The sequence below is a fragment of the Grus americana genome, chromosome 9 (assembly GCF_028858705.1).
Source record: "Grus americana isolate bGruAme1 chromosome 9, bGruAme1.mat, whole genome shotgun sequence".
Taxonomy (NCBI): Eukaryota; Metazoa; Chordata; class Aves; order Gruiformes; family Gruidae; genus Grus; species Grus americana.
The window spans coordinates 152,356-176,050 of NC_072860.1; the positions used below are offsets into that span (position 1 = coordinate 152,356).

Sequence of the window (23,695 nt, forward strand, 5' to 3'; positions counted from 1 at the left end):
CAGCCCTCCCTTCCTGCAAGCATCGCATGGTGCTTTGTTGTTCAGCCTGGAAGACGCTCTCAGAGCAGAACCGGCCCAGGAGTTTCGGTGCTCCTGGTACCACCCTCTCCCTCCTGGGAGCAGCGTAAGAGTGCTCAGCCCGGAGGAACGGCTGCCGAGGCATCCAGCAGCAGCCTGGGAGCGGCGGGGACGATGTAAAGCCACAACCAGCTGGCCACTGTGATGCTCCCCTCCTACACGGGCTCTAGCTCTGCTACCAGAGGAGAATCGGAGTCAGAGACAGACATGCCTCGTTTTCCTCCAAGGCTGCCTGAGCCTGCTCCAGCCCCCCTGCCACAAGGAGAGCACGGGAGGATGAAGAGAAGCCAGCCCTCGCCTGGGAGAGCAGGGCAAGGGGAAAGGCAGAAGAGCCGCTGCTGTCTGTGAGGGAAGGGGAGGTTTTGGGGCCGTGGTCAGAAAGCATTTCTACCCCTGCCTTGTCAGCCACGAGACCAGCGCCGACACAGGCTGCGAAGGTGGAGACGGCCCTGCCATGGGACAGTCCCATTTCGGTGCTGCCCCGGGGCCTGGCCCCACAGCGACGGGAAGCGTGGCCCCACTGCGAGCTGCCACAGCAGCCGCCTGCCCCAAAGCCAGCACAATATGTAGGTTTTAACCCAGCCTTGGAAATAAATTAGTTATTGTGGTTTGTTGGTTTTTTTTTTTTAATAAAAACACTTTATGGAAACTGGATATTTTTTAAAGTAGTTGGTCAATGAGGGGGGGAGGGGGTTATTCTCGTATTCTGATATATGACATTTATTGCCGCCCTCAGCAGGGCCCGCACATGGAGCCCTGCAGCCAGCAACAGCGCGTGCCTGGGTGGGGTGGGGGCCCAGAGCACCCAGGAGCGTGGCGGGGCCAGGGACCTGCAGCACCTTGGAGCCTCACCTCCTCACTGTTTTACCTCCCTCACTTGTCCAAGTCTTCATCGTCCTCTGCATATAGTGCATCCCTGTCCTCCTCTCCATCCTCCTCTTCCTTCGCCTCTTCCTCCTCCTCTCGAGCCAGCAGCTTCTTGAAGACCTCGTACTCCTCTGGAGTGGAGCGGGCCAGGCTGGCCAGGAAGTCTTTTTCGGGGAGCTGAAGGATGTCCTTTAGTTTCGGGTTACTGGTTTGGGTCTGGCCTTTGTGCGGGGTCTGGTAGAGTCCCCGGCGCTCCAGGAAGATGTGCCGGTTCCTGAGCTCGGCAAAGGGCATTCGGAAAAGGCGGGCCTTCACCATCTCCTTCTGCTGGACCCCCATCCTGAAGTACGCGTACTGCGGGTGGGACGGGGCGTTTCAGGCTGCGCTGCCGGCCCCGGGGCGGTACCCGCCAGGCAGGAGAGGCGCCCCCCGTGCCGGGCAGCCCGGGCCCCCTCACCTGGAAGTGGTGGTGGAGGCTGCGCGGTTCCTCCAGCAGCACGGCGGGGCAGGTCCCCAGCACCTCCCTCAGCTGCTCCGCCGTGAAGAGACACTGCTCCCGCAGCAGCCGCACCGCCGCCGCCATCCTCCTCCGGGGCAAGGTGAAGAGCTGGGGGCAGCGGCTCACCGCCCGCTGCAGCTGACCTGCGGGCACCGGGCTGAGCGGGCCGGGAGGTGCCGTCCGTCGCCCCGCCGTCCCCCCCCCCGCCGCCGCGCTACCTTACCTCCGTCGAGCCCCAGGCGCCGCAGCTCCGCCGTGCGCTCCTGCAGCCGCTCCGCCGGCATCCGCAGCACCGCCGGGATCCGCTCCAGCAGGCCCAGGGCGGCCTCGGCGCTGAGCCCCAGCAGCAGCAGCTGCGCCGCCGCCGCCTCCCGGCGCTGCAGGCCGAGCCGGGGCTCCAGCCCCAGGAGCCGCCGGGCCTGCTCCTCGCTGAAGCCCATGGCCCGCAGCGCCGCCGTCTCCCCGCAGCCGCGGCGGGGGCACAGCCCGGGCGCGGCGGGGAGGGCGCGGGGCACCAGGGCCCGGCCCGCCGCTACCGCCCGCCCGCAGCCGCGCAGCAGCCGCCCCGCCATGGCCCGGCACCGCGGGGAGGAGCCGGAGGGGCCCCGCCGCCAAGCTCCTCCCTCGCCGCGGGCGCCCGGGGCTGGAGCGGTCAGGGTGCGGGCCGTGGCGGAGGGCCCCTTCCCCTGGGGCCGGCCGGGAAGGAGCGTGGGTGTGGGAGCCGGGCCGGCTGCTCCGGGGGGCTATGGTGGGGACGCCGTTCGGCTGCCCCTGCCCTCCCTCTGCCCGAGCTGGCCCTGGCTCAGTATTTTGAATTGGTTAAAATTCTCTTTATTGAATCTAGTTTTTTCTTTCCGGTATCTTTGTCTCACAAAAATCAAGGACTGGTTTCCTGGATAGAAAGAGGACTCTGACAAAAAAAAAAAAAAGGGGGAGGGGGGGGACAGGAGACACGGATGACCCACAATCGGTGTCTGAGGCCTGGTGGTGCACACAAACTCCAAACAACACGCAGAGGGCAGTCAACCAAGACAAAAGTGTTTATTCATTCACTTTTCAGAAAGAGTGAAACTACATGTAAAAAGTCAAAACAGCCATAAAAATATATTCTGAGTTATGAGCAATTTAAACAAGACATCAAAATCTTTCCCTCACAGCTTTAAAACACATCCCGTGTAAGAACAATTATAAATGTTTGTTAGTGAGAAGCTTTTCTAGAGGAATTGTGCCCAGGCAGAGCAGATGTTTCTACAAGAGAGAAGCGCTGCAGTAAGGGAACTGTGGTTCCTGGGGAGGGGGTTGTGCTGCAGCGAGGGACTGGGATGCCCCAGGCCACAGCCCGGGCACTCCCCCGCCACTGCTCTTTCCCCGGTGGGTGTCCACACACTCACAGCTGGGAGCATTTGGGCACGGCCCACGCTCCACCCAATGAGCTGAGCGTCTTTCTCTGTGCGTGCACCCACCAGAACTGTTTCTGAATCTGCTGCTTTCTAGGGAGAAAGATAAACAGGGAGGGGTGAACCAACAGGTCCTGCTGGCCAACAGGCAGATCTTCAAACTGAGCAGGTGACTTTCCGGATTAGGTGTCCTTCGAATGGGAACTATCTTGCTAACTACAGCTCAGTCTTCTAAATCATTCCTGTGTGCTTGGCAGACCCGGGGGGAGGAGAAAGCCTTCAAAATGCTGTCTCACCTGTCTCAGCAGAGATGTATACCTCTTCCCAGGAATAATCACCCAGGTTCACAGGCTGCTTCAGCCAACAATCCTCTGCTAATGTCGCTAGAGTTGTGCGCTGCTCTGGAACAGGGTGCAAAAGCCCAGCAATTAGATCCATGAGACCTGGGGAGTGACAACAGTAAGAGGAACGGCTCAGGCTGTATTTTAGGCATGCAAGGTATGGTTTATATTCCAAGAATGCAGATTTTTATTACAAATCCTCCCCGTTAATCCCTTGTGCAGTATTCTTCTACCACAGTCTTAGTCACATGTGCTCAGCTCAGGGAATGATCCGAGATTTCCAGGTTTTCTCTGAAAACAGAGAACTGAGCACAGAGTTACAACACCGCGGAGGACAGAAGTAGAAGCAAATGCCACAGAGGCAACCCAGGCTGTTTCCAAGCCCCATCTTGCCCTGCAGTCATCCCATGCATGAGCTGTGGTTAAAGGTGCACTTGGGGTTCAGGGAAAGCTTCCAGAATTTACCAGCCGATTGCAGCACCCTGAAGCCTTACAACCGTAGTGCTCCTAAGGACCCCAGAGAAATTGTTGATGAAGGTTTCTTTTGCCTGACATACAATTAGTTTTCTATACCTCCAACAGAAAACAAGGCCAATGTATTTTTCCTGTTAGGTCAAGCCACAGGGTTCATTCAGAAATTATAAATTAACACGTTATCATTGTTGTGGCTTAGCCCCAGCCGGCAGCTGAATGCCACGCGCTGCTCGCTCACCCCTCCGCCCCGGTGGGATGGGAAGAAAAAAGTATAACTGGTAGGTTGGGGTAAGGACAGTTTACCAGGACAGCAAAGGGAGAGGGAAATAACGACAGTACTGATAACACAAGGTACCAAGCGGTGATACGCAATGTAGTTTGCTCACCGCCTGAGCCCGATGCCCAGCCTGTCCCCAGCAGCTGCCCCTCCTCCTGGCCAGCCCCCTTTATATACAGAGCATGACATCATATGGTATGGAATGTGCCTTTGGCTAGTATGGGTCAGCTGTCCTGGCTGTGTCCCCTCCCAGCTTCTGGTGAAAATTAACTCTATCCCAGCTGAAAACCAGGACAATCATCCATCCCAGAAGTGACATGGCATGCACTGGCAATAGTTGAAGTGAGATAAAACTTGTGTCAGAGTTGCATGCGTGCCATTATTCATCTTAAAGTTATCTATTAGAGTGAACCTTCCCATCAGACATTACTTGTTCCTGTTTTCCCAGGTATAAACCTCACTGACGCTTGACAAGCTGATAGGCTGTCATCACATAATAAATGTGAGGCCTGGAATTTGAAACTAATAAAACATACAGCAGATAGCTGTATTCATTGTAGGCATGAAGAACTGCAGAACTTTCCTGAAAAGGATACCCCTGCTTCAGCGAGCAGCTTTGAAAATCATTGCACAGCACATTTGGAAGCATTTTTCCAGTCTTCCCCCTTTATTTTTGGGGAACAAATACTGCTCGTACTTTCCCAGGAGATCTGCTCCTTTAGAAAAGCAAATGAGAAAAATTCACCTTTTGACACAGGCCGAGGTGGGTTCAGGAGAGCTGCCATGGCCTCTTCCAGCTCACAGAAGGGATTCTCTCCAAATACTAGGGTGTAAAGGGTGACACCAAGTGACCACATCTCCAGCTCGGGGCCATGGTACCTATGAAGAGATAAACTTGTATAAACTCATATTGCAAATACGTAATTGTGTGCTAGAGAAAGTAAAAAAGAAAAAGAGGCAACTGATAGCTCTTATTGCCAATTTTCGACATAGAAAGTTTGTGAGAATTCTAACAAGGTGTTTTTGAGAAGTCTGTATTATCCTTCTCCATGAAAGCAAAACAACCAAAGAACGGCCAACCGGTTTCACTTGATGAGTATGTATAATATGCGCCTAGACTTCCACACGCGTAAGCTGGTGACAAGAGAACTTAAGCCTCCTCCTTCTTCACCATAAGCCAAAATTATCAGGTAAATACTTAAATGGCAGATCAGATACTTCATTGGAATCCCATTTTCCCCCTCCCATCCTTTTCAAAACAAAAGTTATCTGGAAATAAAAATTAACTAGATTCTGAAAAAAAGGGACAGTTTCTTCACACAGTGCCAGGCTGATTTCCCAGGGCAGCGCTGGTTTATCATCCATCTAGTTCCCAGCAGGGATTTCCTCTCCTCCTTGCATAGCTTTCCCCCCCTGCCCCATTAAGAGGAGCTGTCTGAAGGACCTATGAAAACAGCTGTGAAACGAAAGCAAGATAACGTACTTGTACGTACAATCCATGTTTACCACCCTGTGACGGTAAGGCGTGGGTACGAGACGGCCAGCCTCCAGGCAAAGAGCATGCAGAGAAGGAGAGAATAGGGAAAAGACAGCTAAGATTTGGGCAGCACATCCAAGACAGCAGCAAGACAAGCTGCAAGGGACGAGCTCTTGCGTCCAGAGGAGCACAAAAATCAATGGGGAGATGAACAATGATCAAACTGCAAAAATTCATACAGGGAAGCAAGCAGGAAAGAAGGGAAGGGACGAGATGAGAGTGGGAGAAGTACAAAACACAGACAATGGTAAGGGGCAGATGCTATACAGCAATACTTGCTTATGCCACCTCTCTGAGAGAGCAGCTTTTAGTAGAGACACGTCAGTGTGTTCATACTCAGGTATAAGGACAAGGTTAGCAAGCTGATGTAGGCATTATGGAAGATTAAGGAAAAAGGACACGTTGAAGTCACAAGTCATCCAGACTTTTCTACCAGGCTGGAAATGAAAATCATAGGCTTGTTCTTGAACTCAGCTCTGCAGTGGGACAGACATTCATACAAGGCTTCGCAAAACATCTGAGACCAGAATAAGAAAGCCTGTCAACAGACTTAGTCAGAAACAACTTTATATGCATTCAAACCTTTACAAGTAATTTCTGTCACTGCAGTGCCCTAAATCCAACTGCGGTTTTCTGTGGTTAGATACTAGCAGAGCATCAATGGCAAAGCAGCTTGGCTTCTCTATTCCAGCCCCGCACGCACATTTTTTTGGTGCGATGGACACAAAAATTACTTTTCAGAGGGTGACATACGGTTTGCCAGACAGCACTTCTGGTGAGCAGTATTCAATTGTCCCACAGAAGGTATAAAACAATTTGCCAGGTTCCAGGTAGGCGGCTGAACCAAAGTCCACTAATTTAATTGTGAAATCTTCAGCAATGACAATGTTTTCATCCTTGATATCTCTGTGAAGAATGTTTCTACAGTGGAGATACCCAACAGCTGATACAAGCTGAAAGAGGAAGAAAGAACTAGGTGTTACTACGCAGAGGTGTCCTTCTGGATAGTCTACGTGGCAATAGCCACAATTTGGCTTGTTTTGACACTATATAAACAAGATACGGATCCTAATTTTGGTAGCTGGAAACAAACTCTGGCATGCCTGTCAGCGTTGCTGCAGTGGGTGTTACAATGCTCTTGGGAGAGAGATGTAAAAAAGCCTTTGCTTGCTTTCCTCTCACAAACATGCAGGGAGATGGCACGCTATAGTCACAATGTGCTTGTGGTTCTTTTCAGTTAGAAGCATCAGTGCTTACTGTTACAATCCTGCAGGTTACTCTATTTTTATTCCAGCTTCATTTGGAGGGTCCTTTGATTTCTCCAGAAGGATATTACTGTGTGCCTCCGATACTGCAGGATGACAAAGCATTTAAGAGTGAAGTTTGGTATAAATAATAGTCACTCCTAAATTCCATTCTTCTTTCTGCATGATTCATGCTATAGTGCCACAATTAAGAATAGCATCAGAATTATATCACCTTGGAGACAATTGTGATCCCTACCACAACGCATTTGAGCAAGAAAAGCAGATGGCTGAGGAAGAAAAGTTTATTTATAATACAAAGCTCCCACTGCAGAGAAATACTGTACAGGTCTGAAGTAACAAGGTACCCCTGCAAACTCAGGGTTGGTTTAGGAACAGGCTTATCTGTCAGAAGTCTCCAGGGAGCCTAGACTGCAATTTGTGAATGCACACTGCACAGCAGAGACAGAGAAGGTGCATCACTGTGACTACCATCTTCTGTTCCCAGGCAAGGGGAGCATAGACACAGCAGTGGGTTACCAGCGCAAAGTAATTCTTGCGTACTTTAGAGCACGGAATTTACTCCAAAATGTGGTGAGGGAGAATTACCTGGGGACTGCTGTTGTGGTTCACAGTTACTCAATGAACAAAGCTCCCAGGCAAGCTCCCGACTCACAGTAAACTACCTTGAGTTGTTTTGCATTATGCCACATTAAAATCCAAGATAACATGCATTAAAAAGAGGAGAGCCCTTTACTTTCCCCAGCCAATCTAAACCAAGCATTGATCTAAGCGAAAGCATGACTTTTAGTGAGGCTGGGGGCAACTTCCCTGCGCTTTCCTCCTCCCAGAGAGGAAACGTGACTGCTACATGAACAGGCATCCTGGTGACAGGGATGCGTGCTGCTACAACCACAAGAGGCAACGGCTCTATAGGAAATCCTCAGATGAAGTAAGGTCCTGTAAAGGCCTCTTCGTTACAGGTTTCTAAGTAAACCTTAAAAAGGTTTCTGCAGATAGCATTTCAGTTAGCTAGAAATAAGCCCTACAATATAATGAGGAAAAGTTCTGCAGGTATTGAGCATGACTGATTCAGCATGCCTGCTGATTAGCCAGTAATTCTTTGGAATGAAATAGGGTCCTGGTTCTTATGTTAACCAAATCTTACCTGCATGTAGCAACTGTACATCCCCAGCTCTCACCTGTCTGAATATATAGCTCGCTAATGGCTCATCCAAGTTGGGCTGATTATCAATGAATGTAAAGAGATCCAGACCAGATCCATGCTTCTCCATCACCAGCTGGAAGAAGTGTTCATTTTCAAATACATCCAGTACCTATAAATAACAGACTTTTTAAATTACGTGCTTCATCCTGAAACTGCCTGTTGTTTTTTGTTTTGTTTTAAACAGACACTGCTCTTGGAGACTTCATCAATGTGTATTATAGTCTTTAAAGTCTCATTTCACTGAGCACAAATGTTTCTTGAAAAGAGAGCATCATTAAAACTGGGAGCAGAATTAAAACCAATAGGAATTCTCTTTCTGGGGGAAAAAAAACCCCAACAACCCCACAACAAAGAACAGGAATCAAGATACGTATCCAGATTTACTGAACTAGTACATGTTCAGATGTGACATCACACTCCCAAGATATGCATCCTATCATCTTGAAATAACATACAGACTTTTTTTCTGTTAGTCACACCTTCAGATCTATGTTTATGTCAATCGTACGGGGTAAAAGTGTCAAAGCAAGCACTAGTCTGCTGTAACATACCCTCCAAAACAAAGCAGAATAGGTAGGTTCCTTTCTTTCTTGAAAAGGGAGGTTTAATACAGGACAGTTCCTCACTCCTGAAGAGGAACACGAGACACCAAGCATTCAAAGGAACCACCTGACGCTGTTCAAACTGCATTTGCTCTGAGTTCACTGTACCTTAATGATACTGGGGTGCTGCAGCTTCAACAGGATTGCTATTTCTTGAGTAACTCTCCCCAGATCAGGATCATCTACCCAGCAGTCCTCAAGCACCCTCTCCTTCCAGATGAACTTTACAACAACCTACACAGACAACACCATTCAGCATCACCTGCAAAAGTATGGCTTTAAGTGTTTGGTAAGTTAGTTTCCAGGAAAAATCTTAGTGAATCATGTTACTAGAAGGACAGAAGTAACCCGATGTGTATTGCTTATAGTATCTTTAAACATATTTAAACTAATATAGTCCTAGAAGCCAAACCATACACAGAAATGGAAGATACTTATTTTCTTTTTATTGATGCTCTGAATTCCAAAGGCTTTGACAGGCCAGCTCTCTTATCAGCTCAAGCAGTGGTGGGAAATGAGCACTTAACATCCATGCAGAGAAACACCAGCACTTGCCTCTCAACACCCAAAATACTTCTGCTGATAAAGAGGAGGGTCCCATAACCTCAACGTGTCTACTCTACATTCTTGAGTCAGGGCACAATAAAGACTTTGAACTTTGTCATTCTCAGTAAGGGAAGACTAAACCTGTAATTCTGTTAAGCTTCATGTATACTTCTTTCAACAGGTTAAATTAGCTGCACAGTCAGTCTCATTCTGCGCCTGTTGGTTTAGGTAACAGTTCATAAACATCAGTGCAAGTGTTTTGCTGTCCTGTTTTCATGAGGTTAGTGATTTCAGATTTCTGTTTAAAAGGAAAACCCCCACACTACCAAATAGAAGATTTTAATAGTGTAGTGTTGACAGAATATGAACACTCTAACCTTTCAGTTTTCATCCTAAATAATTACTGCAATGAGATCTAAAAGAAATATTTAACCTCCTGGTGGTCTTTCTTGCCCCTGGCAGTCCAGACAAAGCCGAAAGATCCTTTGCCAAGAAGACTGAGAGTGTTGTAATTTTTTGCATATTCTCCCTCACATGCCCTTAATCCTTCAAGCTCTTCAGATCTTCGGGAATTCTCAAAAAGTGAAGTTGATCTGATGGCCTAGGTACAGATTAAAAAAACCAAACCAAACAGCAAGAAAAAGAATGAGCAAGCCACAGAACCACATTTATAAGATGAAGTAAATACTGAAGAGAAAGGACACAACTGCAAGAATAGCTAAAAGGAGTGATCTTTGGTTTTGATAGCAAGAACTGTAACCATCAGCATATGAGGCAAGTTAAGTCAACAGTCATCTCTCAGCAGCTACAAATACTGTTTAATTCAGGGAAAGGTAAAGAAAAAAGAAGCATATGCACCTTAAGTGCTCACACAAAATTCTCTGTGCAAGTAGGAAAGTGAATTCATTGTGGTCTGTTGCCAAATGATAGTTTTATTTGATGAATAAAAAGTAGGTTACTTTCAAGGTTGTAATTTTTCCAGGTAAGTGTATTCTAGATCGACAGAACTAAAAAGGTGCTGCTTTAAGCCCTGTCTATAAATTTGGCTATTTCTATTTGCCTCAGTAACCTCAAAAGAGTTAGTATATAAAAGATATTAAATTACCAGCGTTTACCAAACATTCTGGTAAGATAGCATCTTAGTTCTGTAGATTGGTCTCTTAGCAGACACGAAGAGGAAACGAGTTTAAGGCATACCCTCTTAAATTTTAATACCCCAGTAAATGAAATTAAACACAACAGAAGTTTTTCTTGCTCTGAGAGTAGGGCTTGGGCTTGTTTGTCTCAGCAATTATTAAGTTTCTCCACCAAAGATGGCATCTACAAGACATGATAACAGAACAGAATCTATGATTCTGTGACCTTTATGACATACACGGTATTCCATACTGAGAGGAAACACAACAAATCTCATGGGGGCATTTGTTTTGAAAAGTGAAATTTGGAGTTATACATGAAACGGTCAGAACTGCTTATATTTCGACATAGATGTGCAAGTACATGGAAGATGATTTTCTAAAAGGAAAACAAGAACCACCTTATTACTCAGCTCTCAAAGGTCTCATAAAAAAATATTCCAAATAGCAAGTTTTGCCAATAGCCAAGCTTTTCACTCAAATATCTACTCTGTCTTCCAGCTCACTGATTAAAGGCAGGGGAGGGAAACCACACATCTAATCAGCGGTACATTTCAATGCACGGCAGCTCCTTAGAGTCTCCTGTAGTTTGGAACTGTCACCACTACTCATGCTACATGTGTGATGTCAAATATATGTAGATAACAAATGTATGTACTTCTCTGTTAAGGTCATCATAAAATCCAGCTATGTAAAGATCTAAGGAATGCATACATTTACTCAAGGGATCTAGAAGATCACCATTACCTATTTCAATTGATCAAAGATACTATTTTCCTCTACAGCCTTGGTCAAAGTACTGGCGCTTTCACATCCCACTAGAAACAAAAAAGCAGACCTGAGCAGTTCTGTGTTCGGATTTTATGGCACCTGCTGTTCAGCCACATGGTGTTCGCTTTCCGTACCACCATCCCCATGCAGCATCTCAGGAGGCAGCTAAAAACTGCAGTTTTCTTTTGCTGACACAAGTCAGTCAATGAAAGTTTTCAGTCTAGTATTTCCTTTTTTAATAAGGTTGTGTCATTGGAGCCAGTGTGATTACATTTATTTAAAAATTAATCTCACCACACTGGTGCAAACCTCTATGGCAGATGTACTTAAACCAGCCTAAGAACAAATTTCAAATCAGGTGCTTTAATTGTTCAGACTGGAAAGGAACTACACTAAGCCAAACACACACTACCAGAAATGTTACAAAATAGCAATTTGTCCTTTTTACAGCAAAGAAACATTTCTATTGACATAAAAATAGGGAAACAAAGAAACAGCAATAGCTGCCCACCATCTGATGACATTATTTTGATTTGAAAAACTTTTTGACTTTAGTTCAGCTTAACAGTCAAACAAGGAGAGAAGCGTTCAATATTATACAACAGTAGAATTTCTTACTTCTCCAAGACTAGATGCAGAAAGATCTGCAATAGACTGGGCAGAGCTTGCTAGACTGGAGAGCAAAAGCTGAGTCTTTGCTACAGCTTCCTTCTGGCTCTGTACAAGGTCTTTCACCACCCAGATGCAGAAAAGTATGGCAGCGTCCTGCAGTTCTATATGTTTCACTTCAAACAGTATACCTGTAGAAAAGGTGAGGAAGTTAAAATGGTAGAATAAAACTTCAGTGTTGAACAAGACCGCAGACATTTTAGGACAAAATTATGAGCTCTTATCAAAGTGAGTTCCTCCATTATTCATCTGGAGAACACCTACTCAGTAAGGAATCATCAGAGGGGCTGACAACAGCACAGCTATTCTAGAGCTACTTGGCAGCTGCCTCCATAGTTCCCAGCCCCCGGCAGAAACTTTTGTCAGTGTCCAATTGTCATTATTAATTTCACATTGTTATTCCACATTACATAAAAATCAGTATTTTCTACAACAAGCCACCAAATCCAGCTGAAGGAGTGAGTGAAACGCATTCCATTACACAATTTAAATACAAGTTTTAAAATGGAGTTTATCTTTTCTGTTCATAAGTTAACAGGTTCAAATCTTTTAATTGTGTTTTAAGAACATTTCTGACTATTCAGTCTGGATTAATTTCTTAGTAACTTTGTGTTTTACGCTACCCGCTTTTCCAATACCATCTGAGTAGACATTTTTAATTTTGGATGCTAGAGCTTCTTCCTTCCTCTCCACTGTGAGCTTCTAACCAGAACCATCTGCCTTCTGCAAAAGTGTGGGTGAAACAGAATATCCTGATAAGAGTTTTGGAAAGGGGAGAAATAGGTTTAACTTACTTAGTTGTGAACCATCTCTGTGACAGCAATTCCCGGTGTAGCTGCCTTCCACAATCTCCAAGGACAAAGGAGCTGCTGGATTCAGCCTTCCTTCTTGTTTCACCGGGGTCGATGTTACTTTTATCTCCATATTTTGCTGCCCATGCAACTGACAGTCTTCTTCAGGACTACCTTTGCTGTTCAGTGGGCTTCTGTTGACGTTTTCCCCCACAACCTCTGCAAGAGTTTCAGGCTCCTCAAGAAATGCTTTGGAGGATTCTTCTGAGTTTTCTAAACACCTTCGGGAGGCCAGCCACCCAGAACCATCTTCTATGGCAATACCATTCAACAGCTGCTTTTCTTGCCCAGTTGAAAAAGCACTGTTTTTCTGAGTTAGTATATTGCCTACAGCCAAGTCCGCTTCATTAGAGGAGAATGCTCCTACAAGAGCTGAAGCAATACCTAAACAATTGTCCGAGTTCCCCATGACACCGATATTCAGACCCAGTCCCTCAAGACCAGAGCAAATAGAGTTCAGCTCAGTGTCTGATTCTTTAACATCTTCAGAGGTTGTGGCAACTCTTGGTGCAGAAGCACTGCAACCTAATTCATTTCCTGAGCAAACATCACAAATAGTATTTTTTCCATTTGCAAAGAAGGATGAAGCATCATTTAACAGGTAGTTTTCAATGACATTGTGCTCAAGACTGGAAGGTTTTGCATCACCCATCAAGTCTGGTTTTGACAACCATCCTGTAACCATGGGGCTTTGAAAGTCTTGCCTGCAGTCCGGTGTTGTCCCAGACCATGGCTCATCTACTGTTGGTGTTCCAGGTGAGTTACAGGTAACATCAGAAGGGGGTTTAATCGGGCCATAGGAAGCGGTATCAAGATTGTCTTCTAGCCTAGAACAAACAGGCGACCAGGCACCATTAACTGAAGAAGCTTGTCCCCAGGCATCAGCGGAGTGCCTACAGATCTGCTGACAATTTACTTCCTTGAGGTCTTCATGATGAACTTGGAATTGGTTAGGCAAGATACTAGTCTCACTGGCACTTCGAGTCTCAGATGCACCGGATACTGCACTAGCAGTGCTTCTTACTGGAATCTTCGTGCTCTGACCTAAATCCAACTGTTCTGAATCAGATGGCGTGGGAGAGAGCCTCGCAGAGAGCATCTTTTGAGAATTATTTGATCCTGCAGTTTCCACTGTTTGACACTGTTCCACTGCCCTGATTCTGTCAAACCAGGTTTCAGGGTAAGGCTCTCTATGGTGGGCTGACAGCCCATCGGTAGCAATGCTGTCTTCACTGCAAGGATTCAAAGTTATTAGTGATATCGTGATGACAAAAGAATGAGAAAACTGTCATACTACCCACTCTTCTGTTACTATGTTCACTTTTTAAAACTTGCTCCAATTGTTTTATTTTTAAGTTTAAAAGAAAAAGGCAGAAAGCTGTTGGCACAGGCATCCAAAATCCTAACAAATTCCATCTTGACCAAAGAGAGCAGGTACACTTGAATGGCACTCTTTCCCTATGGATTACTTCCTTCTCTAGCTTAATTTGTAAATATATACCACAGATCATTTACTACAACAAAAAGCCAATACACGTGGCAGTATACTTCCAGTCCTGAGAACAGGAGATCCCTTGTCTGTCCAACAGAAGGTGGATGTCCCCATCCATCAATTTAATCATGGTTCATTGAAGTCCATAGCACAAGGTATTTTACAAACATTTCTATTAGTAAAAACACAGAGTAGAAGAACTATCCATGCAGCAGAGCACTTTCAATCCAAGTATGATATAAGAGACATAAACCCAGGAGAGCACAAGGAAACAATGGGACTATCAGTCTCTTTAAAAAGCAGCAACAACTGTGCTGGTATAGCCTATATATTAAAAAGGGCAGTAAATCTTTTCTGAGGGTTAGAATTGGAAAAAGGAAGAGGACCTAGAAAGGTGCAATAAAAACGGTTGGACTCTACTAACACCGCACCCTGTTTCAATGGATAGCCTGACAGTTACACCGAGCACTAGAAGGAATAACATTTAGAATTCATTCCAGGTAACCTGGCTTCAGTGCAGTACCAGCTGGTGGATACCATGGAAGGAGATAAACATCCACTGTTTCTGATCTAGCAAAGACAGAGCCTAATTACCTTCCCCAGCCTGGGTGAAGCATTTGGTCCCTTTTAGAGACGGAACTCCCATAACTTTACAGTTGTAGGTTTTTGTTCAGATCTGTACAACCTAAGGTAGGCAGAATTCAACCTGTCTTGCAAATAGCACTCAGATTCTAAAGAGAGCAAAGTGCAGAAGGCTCTTGTTGCACCTTCCCACAGACATCACAGAGGTGAAGAAACAATTTTTGCTGGTGATTGCCCCCATGGCTCTTGATTTTTCAAAGTGAATATGCAGTCCATGAAATGCCTACCTGTTTGAGGGTGTGGATGCCACTTCAGGAGGTGAGGGAGTAGAAAATAAACTGATCCCATTCTTTGGTTTAGTCTCATCATGTGTTAGTTTGTGATCTTTGTCTCTTCTTTCCAACTTCAGCTCTTCATCTCTTGACAGAAGGCTTACTAAAGATGCAGCCAAGAAGACGCTGTCTGTACCAAACAAGAAATAAAACCCAATTTAACCTTTTATGTTTAGGCTTTGGAGACTACAGTGATTAAAAAAATCTTGGAACTGCCTTGGTCTGTCTCATCCCTAAGGAATTAAGTATAAAAGACTTGATTAAACCAAAGTGGTCCAAATATGAGCACTCCACTCTCCTTTGGCCTGAAAAGTGATCACATGCAGAAATCCAAATGTTTCAGGGCTACTAAAATTTGCCTTCCTATCAAAGCTCTTGGACAGATAAATAGCTCCTGGGATAGCTACTTGGACTGAAGTTCAGAGACCTAAAAAAAGGCCAATTACCATACAGAGACTGGAAATAAGGTGATCGTACAAATAGCAGCAGGAAAAAAAAAAAAGCCCCAAACACACATACACTTAAACTGAAAAGGTTTAGACTGCATTTTTATAACTCACTGAAACTGCAAGACAAAAAAGCATAGTCTAAACATGTTTAAGAGAAAGAACTTCTTTCCTTCCCCAGTGACAACAGATTGAAAGAGAAAACCACGAGTTTGCAAAATGAAGCAAACCCAATATTGTTAATGAGTGAACAAATTAGATTTGAATCTAGAACAATCCTTCCATTTAGTAAAGGCTGAGTGCCAACAATGCTTCCTCACCGAAAAACTGAATTACTCCTAGATTAGAGGCATCACTCCATCAAAGTATTGCTTAAGAAATTGCATGCTGTCTACTAACTCTTGTTTCAGTAGCGTGCCTTGGTTTCAATTCAGATGTGCATTTCTTAGCAAAGAAAAGAGAAAAAGAAAACAGGAGGAAAAAAAAAAACAAAATGAAGGAGACAAAACCAGCATAAAAGATCTCTTGCAATACGGATGAAAGCATGCACTTCCTTGTGTTCTCTGTTTTGGGCAGAGCTAGCTGGAAAGACAGATTTGGAGACATGAGGCTTCCTTGCTTCTCTTTATTCCTGTTGTATTCAGAGAAATAAAACTTTGGTAAATTCTTTGTAAATGTAGCAAACTGCATCAGCAGAATATGTGATGCCTCCTAACTGAAACACCACAGCAACATAACATGGAATATTAGCCAGCAACATGAGCCAATTCAGAAGAATATTAGAATTTTCCCTTCAAATATTAGTCCTAAGTATCTACAGCTCTGCTGCAATACTGTCACAAAAACTGTATTTTACACATCTTAAAATACTCAGAGATCCTAACAGGGGAGGGAGGGAAAGGGAAGTGCTCATTAAGTACAAGGCATTCTCTATTAACGGTGTAATTTCCAACTTGGATATTCGGTTTCATCTTAGCAACAAAGAGAACAATAGGTGAACAATAGTGTTTACCTTAGGTTGTAGTGGAAATTTAAAAACTGCACAGAGGTACACTGCTTTTACAAAGCACGTTCCCATGTTCATAGGCAAATCTCTTGTCTCTATTCATTTTACCTTTGTTACAGCAGCCAGAGCCAGCTGTATGGCAGGCAGTAACATCTTCAAAGATGCGCTCACTCTCTGTGCCCATGGAGTCATCAAGAGGAGGTAATGGCAAAGAACAATCGCTGCTTCTCGCCATGTCGTCATAGAAATCAGGGATCAGGAACGTAATGTTCTAAAACGCAGAACGAAACCATATAAAGCTAAGCTGACTCACAGGTTGGGGGCAAATGCAAACAACCATGTTTGTGGACCTGATTCTCATGAAGAGCCAGGCAAAAGTGATCCACATGACTGATGGAGAACATATATTGAAATCCATACTAGCTCCTCAGCGCTGCAGGACTTTGCAATTACAGCAAGAGAATTTGCGTATCATCCTACAACTCACTTGCTGAACGCATGGAACACAGAGGTTTTGTGACAGACAGGAACGAGTGTAAAAGATGACTTTACAATTCCAATGGACATGCTGCCAGACATAGCAGTTTTTTGGGAGGGATTAAAACTCCTATCTTACCTTTCCCAACAATTCTTTCTTCTCATAGCCAAAGAGCATTAAAGCAAAACTATCCTTGATGCCACAGATGGTTCCATTTGACTGGACAGTAATAAGACCACTGATGGTGGAGAAAACGACAACTGTAGCAACGTAATGATAGCCTGTGAAAGAGCCTTCTTTTTCTGTCTGCAGAACACCATCTTTCTGCACTGCCACCTGGTCCTCCTCCAGAAGGCTTACTTGCAGCTTTAAACTGAGAGGAAACATGTTACCCTCTCTGGATCGGCCTACAGCTCGCTGGATCCTGAGGTTCTAAATTAAAGCAAAAACAAACAAACAGAAAAATTCTAACTAACCAAATGTTTTAATTTTATTTCAGTATTCATATAGAATTACACAGGAACATTGTCAGGAAAAAGAAGCAGGAAAAAACCCCAACGAACCAATCCTGTGAATATCAAAATGACCAAAGTCTGGTTTTCTAAGGATTTGGAATACAGTGTTGAACTCCTGTATGAATATCCTGATGATGGAGGCCAGGAAAGCCCATGCTGCAGCTCTACAGCAAATGAGGTATTAATAAGGCCCCTTTCAACTATCTAGCTGCCCATTTTCATGGCATTTGCAAGATCTGGGTATTCTTTAGGCCTTCACTCCTCAGACAGACATGACTGAAACAGGCTAAAGGCTTCAAAGGAATTTTAAGGAGCTGACAGAAAGAGCATGGTTTCTTAAAAAGCCAAGATTGGAGAAAAGTGTCTTTCACCTCTTTCCACAGCGAGAGGCCGTGGCTTGGTCTCGTTCCTAGTCAGGAAATATCCAGACAGCAGCTCCATAAATAAGCAGCATACCCTTTTTCAGAGGGCTTACGCTTCTCTCTGAAAAGGTTTTCTTCATAAGGAAGGTTTTCTACATAAAGAGGGAAAAGAGTGTGCACGTATGTTCCAAATGGGAAACGTATGGAAGAACGTGGTTGGTGCTTATACTATACCTTTGGGATTTTTTTGCCTAGAGGAGGGATCTGCACAGAAGGAATCAGGTCCTTTATGTGGAGCCCAACTACTTCTTCCAATGTTGGGTAGCCATGGAGATGGGCAAAAAGAAGGTCACATGATGTAATCTCTCCCTTGGGAAGAAAATTTACAGGACCATTTTAATTTTAGCATTTTAGCCACAGTCCGCTCAATCCTTTAACAGTTTCTGCAAACATCTAAGCAAATGGCAGGAAGTTTCACTCTGCAGTCTCTTTGTGGATACAACTACCTCAGTCAAAGCAGGCACAGCATAATGCAAAACTTCTCTGACATTATTGTGCATAAAGCCTGCCCTTTGCCATCAGGGAGAGCAGGGGAGTTCAACACTCCTCGCAGAACTTTTCCTCTGCAGGCTGATCCCTTCACAGGGCATCCCTGCCATGAAAAACCAAACCCCTGCCAAACCATCACTGTTCAAGTCTAAGATGTCCCCAGGGGACAGACAGTGTATTTTAAGGTGACTCATCAAATATGTCGAGGTGAGCCTCATGGGAGAAATATGCACAGGTCCTGCACGTGCAATCCCAGTTTCAGCCAGTGCTGAACACATCATGTTCACAAACAGTAACATTTGCACATAAAGTCTCACACAGCGCGGTCTCATTTGGTTGTTAGGAAAACACTCACGTCAACCCTGAAGGAAACAGAAGCTGAAAGTCTTTCCACTGGTTCCAGCACAACCACACAACACTGGTTGTCCTCGCTTTTTATTCGCCTCAGCCAGACCGAGACAGGGATCTTCTCTTTGAGATGGCCTATAACATCCACCTTTCCATAGGATTCAGAGATGTAGTCATAATTTACTAAGACTGTGGTTACTTAGCAAGAATTTCAAACAAAAATAAGATATTGAGCCAAGATATCTCCCCGCCATTGTTAGAAAAACATTGTTTCTTGACTACTTACTAGTTTTTTATTGGAAGAAACAGATTTAATATAGAGATGAAAAGGTTTGCAAATAATTCACCGATTACACACAAAACATCACTGTTGCTTTTGTACCTTCTTTCCCTGCCTCAGAAGACTAAAAGCATTTCCTTCTGCATAATAATGTGCCAATCTAATACCTTGCCTTCGATGAGAAGTGCCTTTCAGAGATGCCTTATTTTAGAGACGTCCCATGGTGCTAATGAACAGTCCACATTAGTATCATAGTTCATACTTTAAGCTGCAAAAATAGCAGTTTAAATTCTTATGGGACGAGATTCTTCTCAAATCAGAAAACGTTTATTTATCTTAAAACCTGCAGTATTTATATCAAGCCTCTTACCGTTTTTACATGATCTTGACAGAATGGGTTTATGAATTACACAGCAACTCCTATAAAGTACTTGGAATGGCTGTTGCTTAGAATTAGTGCCTTTATCAGACATTTAATTTTCATTCTGGATTTCACTGAATCAAACTTAGGGGTTTCCCCCCCCAATATCTAATTGAAGATTCAGGGAGATCAAGCTCCGAGACACCGACAATTTCAGTACAAAAATAACACACCAGGAAGAATATGAGCTCATTTTCCAAATATTTTCTAGTGACAGCTCACAACAGCAGCAAAAGAAAACAATTTTGAGATATTTCTCATGCAGTTCTCTTATAAACAACCCCACTATAGACAAAACATCAATTCCACTCTTTTGCACCAACTAGGGCGTTTTGGCACAGACATTTTACAGTATTTGACTGACTTGTAACTTTATAATATGCACAATGCAATTTAAGATAATTTTAAAAATATTTTAAAAGACTAGACAATTGGGAACTTTTCCATAATAGGTTTTTCCATGTTAAGCAATATATATTGATTTATTTTTAAAATCTAATGTCATTTAAGTTCTGATTTGGTCAAGTCATCATGACTATACATGTTGGCAGCTGCAAGGCTCTCGTGGGTGCCTCCCAAATCATCTTTTGCTCTTTGAATTCCCACATCTGCAAACTTTTAAACAAAACAGTCCTACAAATGACATAAATTGCCAAATGCCCACAAAGTTAAATATATCAGGAAATTATATTGAAAATGTCACCACCACCATGCCCCCCACAAAATCCCAAATCAAAGCCTGCAAAAACACTGTATATGGTGAGGAATATTTGCTTGAATGTTTCACGTACCACAGTTCCTGAAAACACCAATGAACATTCATCAGTTTCTATGTACTCTTCTCCCACAGCTTCCCATACCTCTTGACTGGATTTGGATATCAAGCGGGACAGCTTTTGACCAATGAGTTCCTGACTACTGCACCCAAGCAGCTTGCAGGCTTTGTCATTAGCCACTAGGATCTAGAAAAGCAGAAAAAAATCCCCCCAAAACAAGAATAAAAGCTGTAAGTTTTGTTAATAGGTCATCATCTCCTCAGGTTGTTGCTTTAATGTCTTATAATATCCCTTCCTCTTGGTGGAAATGGAGTGGTTCTTTTAAATTCTGAAATCTTCAAAAACAGTTCACTAAAGCTTCTTATTCTAGCACATCGCTTGCCCACACAACTTCTTGGTTAAGAGGGTTTGAGACACTACTTTCCTTTTAGGTTTCCTGCTTTCTTTTAACTGCCTACCCACTCCAGCCTCTTGTGTCATTTAAATAATTACATCCATGGAGGCAAAAATGACAAAGTTGTACTTGCAAGCAATTTTATCCACACCTGCAGGCATGCAATAATCACACCAGTCATTGACGTGCTTAAGCCTGTGCTACAGACCAAGTCAATATTAAATGTCTTTAAGATGGGTAAGACTGAACTATCAGTTCAAGCTAAAAATGGCACAGGTCGTTAAAGTTTTCCATACTCAATTCTATATTAATGTTTACTCGCAGGACAGAAACAGAGAAATTTTCTCCCTCCCAATGCAAAAGGCATATTTACTGGGTCAGATAAAGAGACCTTGTGCCTCCACAAATCCATGCCAGGTTTGGCACTTAATAGACAGAAGGCTGAAGCACATTCTACTTTTCCTTTCCTCCCTCATGCCACATCACAGCTGCATTCTTCTTTATTCCCTTTTTCTGTTTGAAAAAAAGACTCAAGACATCCATGCTTCTACTATTGTCTTCTATATTTTGCTAACTACAACCTGCAATGGAAATAAACATGTTGTCAGTCTTTAGAAGAGTACTGAGCTTGAGCAGACTACAAAATGCCTTCATGATGCTCTGATTGTCTGCAGACATGTACAAATAACAGGCATTTTAGCCTGTCTGATGTCATACAACTTATACCAGTCACGGCCTGCTTAGTTTAGCAGTTACTACCGCAAATACCTCCGTTGTGTTGATGTCCACAGTGAAGATGGCTTTGTTTGGATTGCGTGCAGCAGTTGGGAGGTGCTGGCTGGATTCCTCCGCAGCGAGGGCGTGCAAAAAGGAGCAAGAAGCAGAACTTCCAATGGAAGTGGAGAGAGAGGCAGAATCCCACTGAGCCCACGAGTTGCCAGTTTTGCTGGTACATATGTTATGAGCTGCCAGTGAAGACAAACAGTAAGAGCTCCATTTCTCCCCTGTGAGAAGATAAAGATTGGCTATGTAGCTGTAACAGTCTACTGGAATATTCGAGAAATGAATAAAAAAATTAGTTGTCAGCTCAAGCAACTGTCAAGTAATCCCAAAATATAAGCTTCTAGATTTTTAAAGAAATTACAGGAAAATAAAATCAATAAAAGTTAAGAAAACAGAAACAATTCTAATAAACATATCTTTTTGAATCACAGCCACTGGAACAATTAAACTCAGTCCATAGGCTAGAAAAAAATTGCCAACATCGATAAGATTCAACCAGACTACTCAACTTTTATTTTTCATTTAAGTTAGCAGAGTTTAAAAGGTTTTGAAATCTCTCAAGTTAAAACTGAAACCATTGTTAAATGTAATTACAGTAAGTGTTCAAACCCTTATTAAACACTGCATTAGTCAGAAGCCAGTTTATTAACTGTTCATGAGACGTGACACTGAAATACGTGTGCCCACACCAATGTTTTATGTTACACAACGCCCAATGATTCTACTAAAATTTTCAAAGTTCTGCCTGTAAAAAACATTTCCCTGGGAAGTGGCGTCAGCAGCCAAACGCCATCGTTCCACTCCCAAAACAGTAAGCAGCTTTGAAAGTTTAGCAGTACTGGAAGAAGCATTACAAACAACTCATCACAAGGACATCTCTGCATTTACGCACCGCATACAGTACGAATATGCTCACCATGATAAAAGAAGGAGACCTGTATCTGGACACATTGTCAACTGCAAAGTTCTTCCCCTCCTAACAAAATCTGGTATAACAACATCTTCCTCCTCATTTGGAAATTTTTCATGTTTTAGATAATAATAGAAGGTGGCAGGTTGGTTCAAGGGCAGCCAGTAAAGGTTGCTCAGGGACAAGTACAAGCGCAGAACATCTATCCAGCAACGCGTCCCCTGTAAACTCACCCAGCCCGCAGTAATCTACGGCTCAGCTGCTTATTGAACCAGCGTTTTCTGGCAGCTACATATTTGCTATCGCAGTAGGTTTGGGGCAGGGGAGGAGGAAGATCTGAAACCGTCTGAAACATCACCTTCACTGACGACACGTGAACTCAATCCCAAAATGCTGTGCTCACCAGACAGAGATGCTCTAAGCCGGCAGAGTTCAGAGAGCTGACCTTTCCTGCTTTTGCGGGCCCAGGGGTAGGATCTACTTAGCTCATCAGAGTCATTCAAGTGAGCAAGGACTAAGCGTACTGATGAAGGCAGAAGGCCGCCTTCAGAGTGGCTATAAGCCTTGGCTGCCATGATCACGCTCCGGTTGCCGCACCACACCTAGGGAGCCACCATCTGTAACAGAAACATAAGAAATGCAGTCAGCCTCACAGTCAGGCACTAAGGCTCGGACACTGGCGGGTGGCGATGCCTCCTAACCCAAAGCACAGTTACAGCAAGGCTGCCGCTCATTCTTGCGCATCCCAGTCAATGTTCGGCCTGTGCTCTTAACACAAAGGTGACTCTACTGACGATTATCCTGCCCAGGCAGCATAGGATACCTGTGATCGACAGGCCACCGTATTTCCATAACGTCTACCAAGCACCCAGCCGGCACTCCCTCCCCATTCCTGCTCCTTTTAAAAGCAAAAGTTTTGGTAATTTGGGAAGTAATTTCCAATTTTTGACCCAGCAAGCGTAGCACAGCCTCACTCCCACCCAGGGGGCCGGCCGCCCGCACCGCCCACCCTGCCGGGGCTGCAGCCCTAGCCCGCCGGCAGTGAGGCCCCGGCCCCGGCCCCGGCCCCGGCTCCTCACGGCGGGCGCGAAGAAGTAGGGGGGCAGGACCCGGCAGTCGCGTCGCCCAATAAGTAAAGGCAGGGGGAGAGCGGCACGGAGGAGAGCCAATGGAACGCCGGCGCGGGAGGAGGAGGCAAATTTGATCCGGAGTGAGGGAATCTGCGGGTCCCTTCAGGCTCTCCTTCCCCCACCGCCGCCACCACTGCCACCACAGACGATGCCGACCCCAACAGCCCGGCCGACCTGCCCTGGGATCCCCGCTCAGGAGGTGGAAGGTCCCTCTGCAGAATGACAGCAATCCTCCGAAGAATTTGTAGGCGGAAGGGCCAGACCGAAAGCAGCTGGTCCGAGGCGCTGGTGGGGAGGGAGCAGGTCCCCAACCGCTGCAGCAGCACCCGGCGCTACGACCGTTTCCCGCCCTGCCCGCAGCGAACTACAACTCC

General features: G+C 44.8%; 2 protein-coding genes across 3 annotated transcripts; both read right to left on the reverse strand.

Annotated features, from left to right (window-relative positions):
• Positions 1-400: 400 nt before the first annotated feature.
• MTERF4 (mitochondrial transcription termination factor 4) lies at positions 401-2,046 on the reverse strand. Its single transcript, XM_054835664.1, has 3 exons — positions 1,668-2,046; positions 1,403-1,587; positions 401-1,299 (listed from the first exon to the last, which is right to left on the reverse strand). Exons 1-3 carry the CDS (start codon positions 2,014-2,016, stop codon positions 952-954), a joined length of 882 nt encoding a protein of 293 aa, XP_054691639.1. The 5' UTR covers positions 2,017-2,046; the 3' UTR covers positions 401-951.
• A 483-nt stretch (positions 2,047-2,529) lies between these two features.
• On the reverse strand, positions 2,530-23,648 carry PASK (PAS domain containing serine/threonine kinase). Of its 2 annotated transcripts, XM_054835241.1 has the most exons (17): positions 23,496-23,648; positions 22,595-22,808; positions 21,267-21,502; positions 20,120-20,290; positions 18,635-18,775; positions 17,965-18,099; positions 16,992-17,285; positions 16,484-16,646; positions 14,879-15,053; positions 12,461-13,749; positions 11,616-11,797; positions 9,524-9,691; positions 8,653-8,778; positions 7,917-8,051; positions 6,224-6,423; positions 4,679-4,812; positions 2,530-3,284 (listed from the first exon to the last, which is right to left on the reverse strand). In XM_054835241.1, exons 2-17 carry the CDS (start codon positions 22,764-22,766, stop codon positions 3,121-3,123), a joined length of 3,885 nt encoding a protein of 1,294 aa, XP_054691216.1. In that variant the 5' UTR covers positions 22,767-22,808; positions 23,496-23,648; the 3' UTR covers positions 2,530-3,120. The 2 variants fall into 2 exon arrangements, with proteins under 2 accessions (XP_054691216.1, XP_054691217.1); XM_054835242.1 differs by lacking the exon at positions 9,524-9,691 and having other exon boundaries at positions 22,550-22,808.
• Between the last annotated feature and the right edge of the window lie 47 nt (positions 23,649-23,695).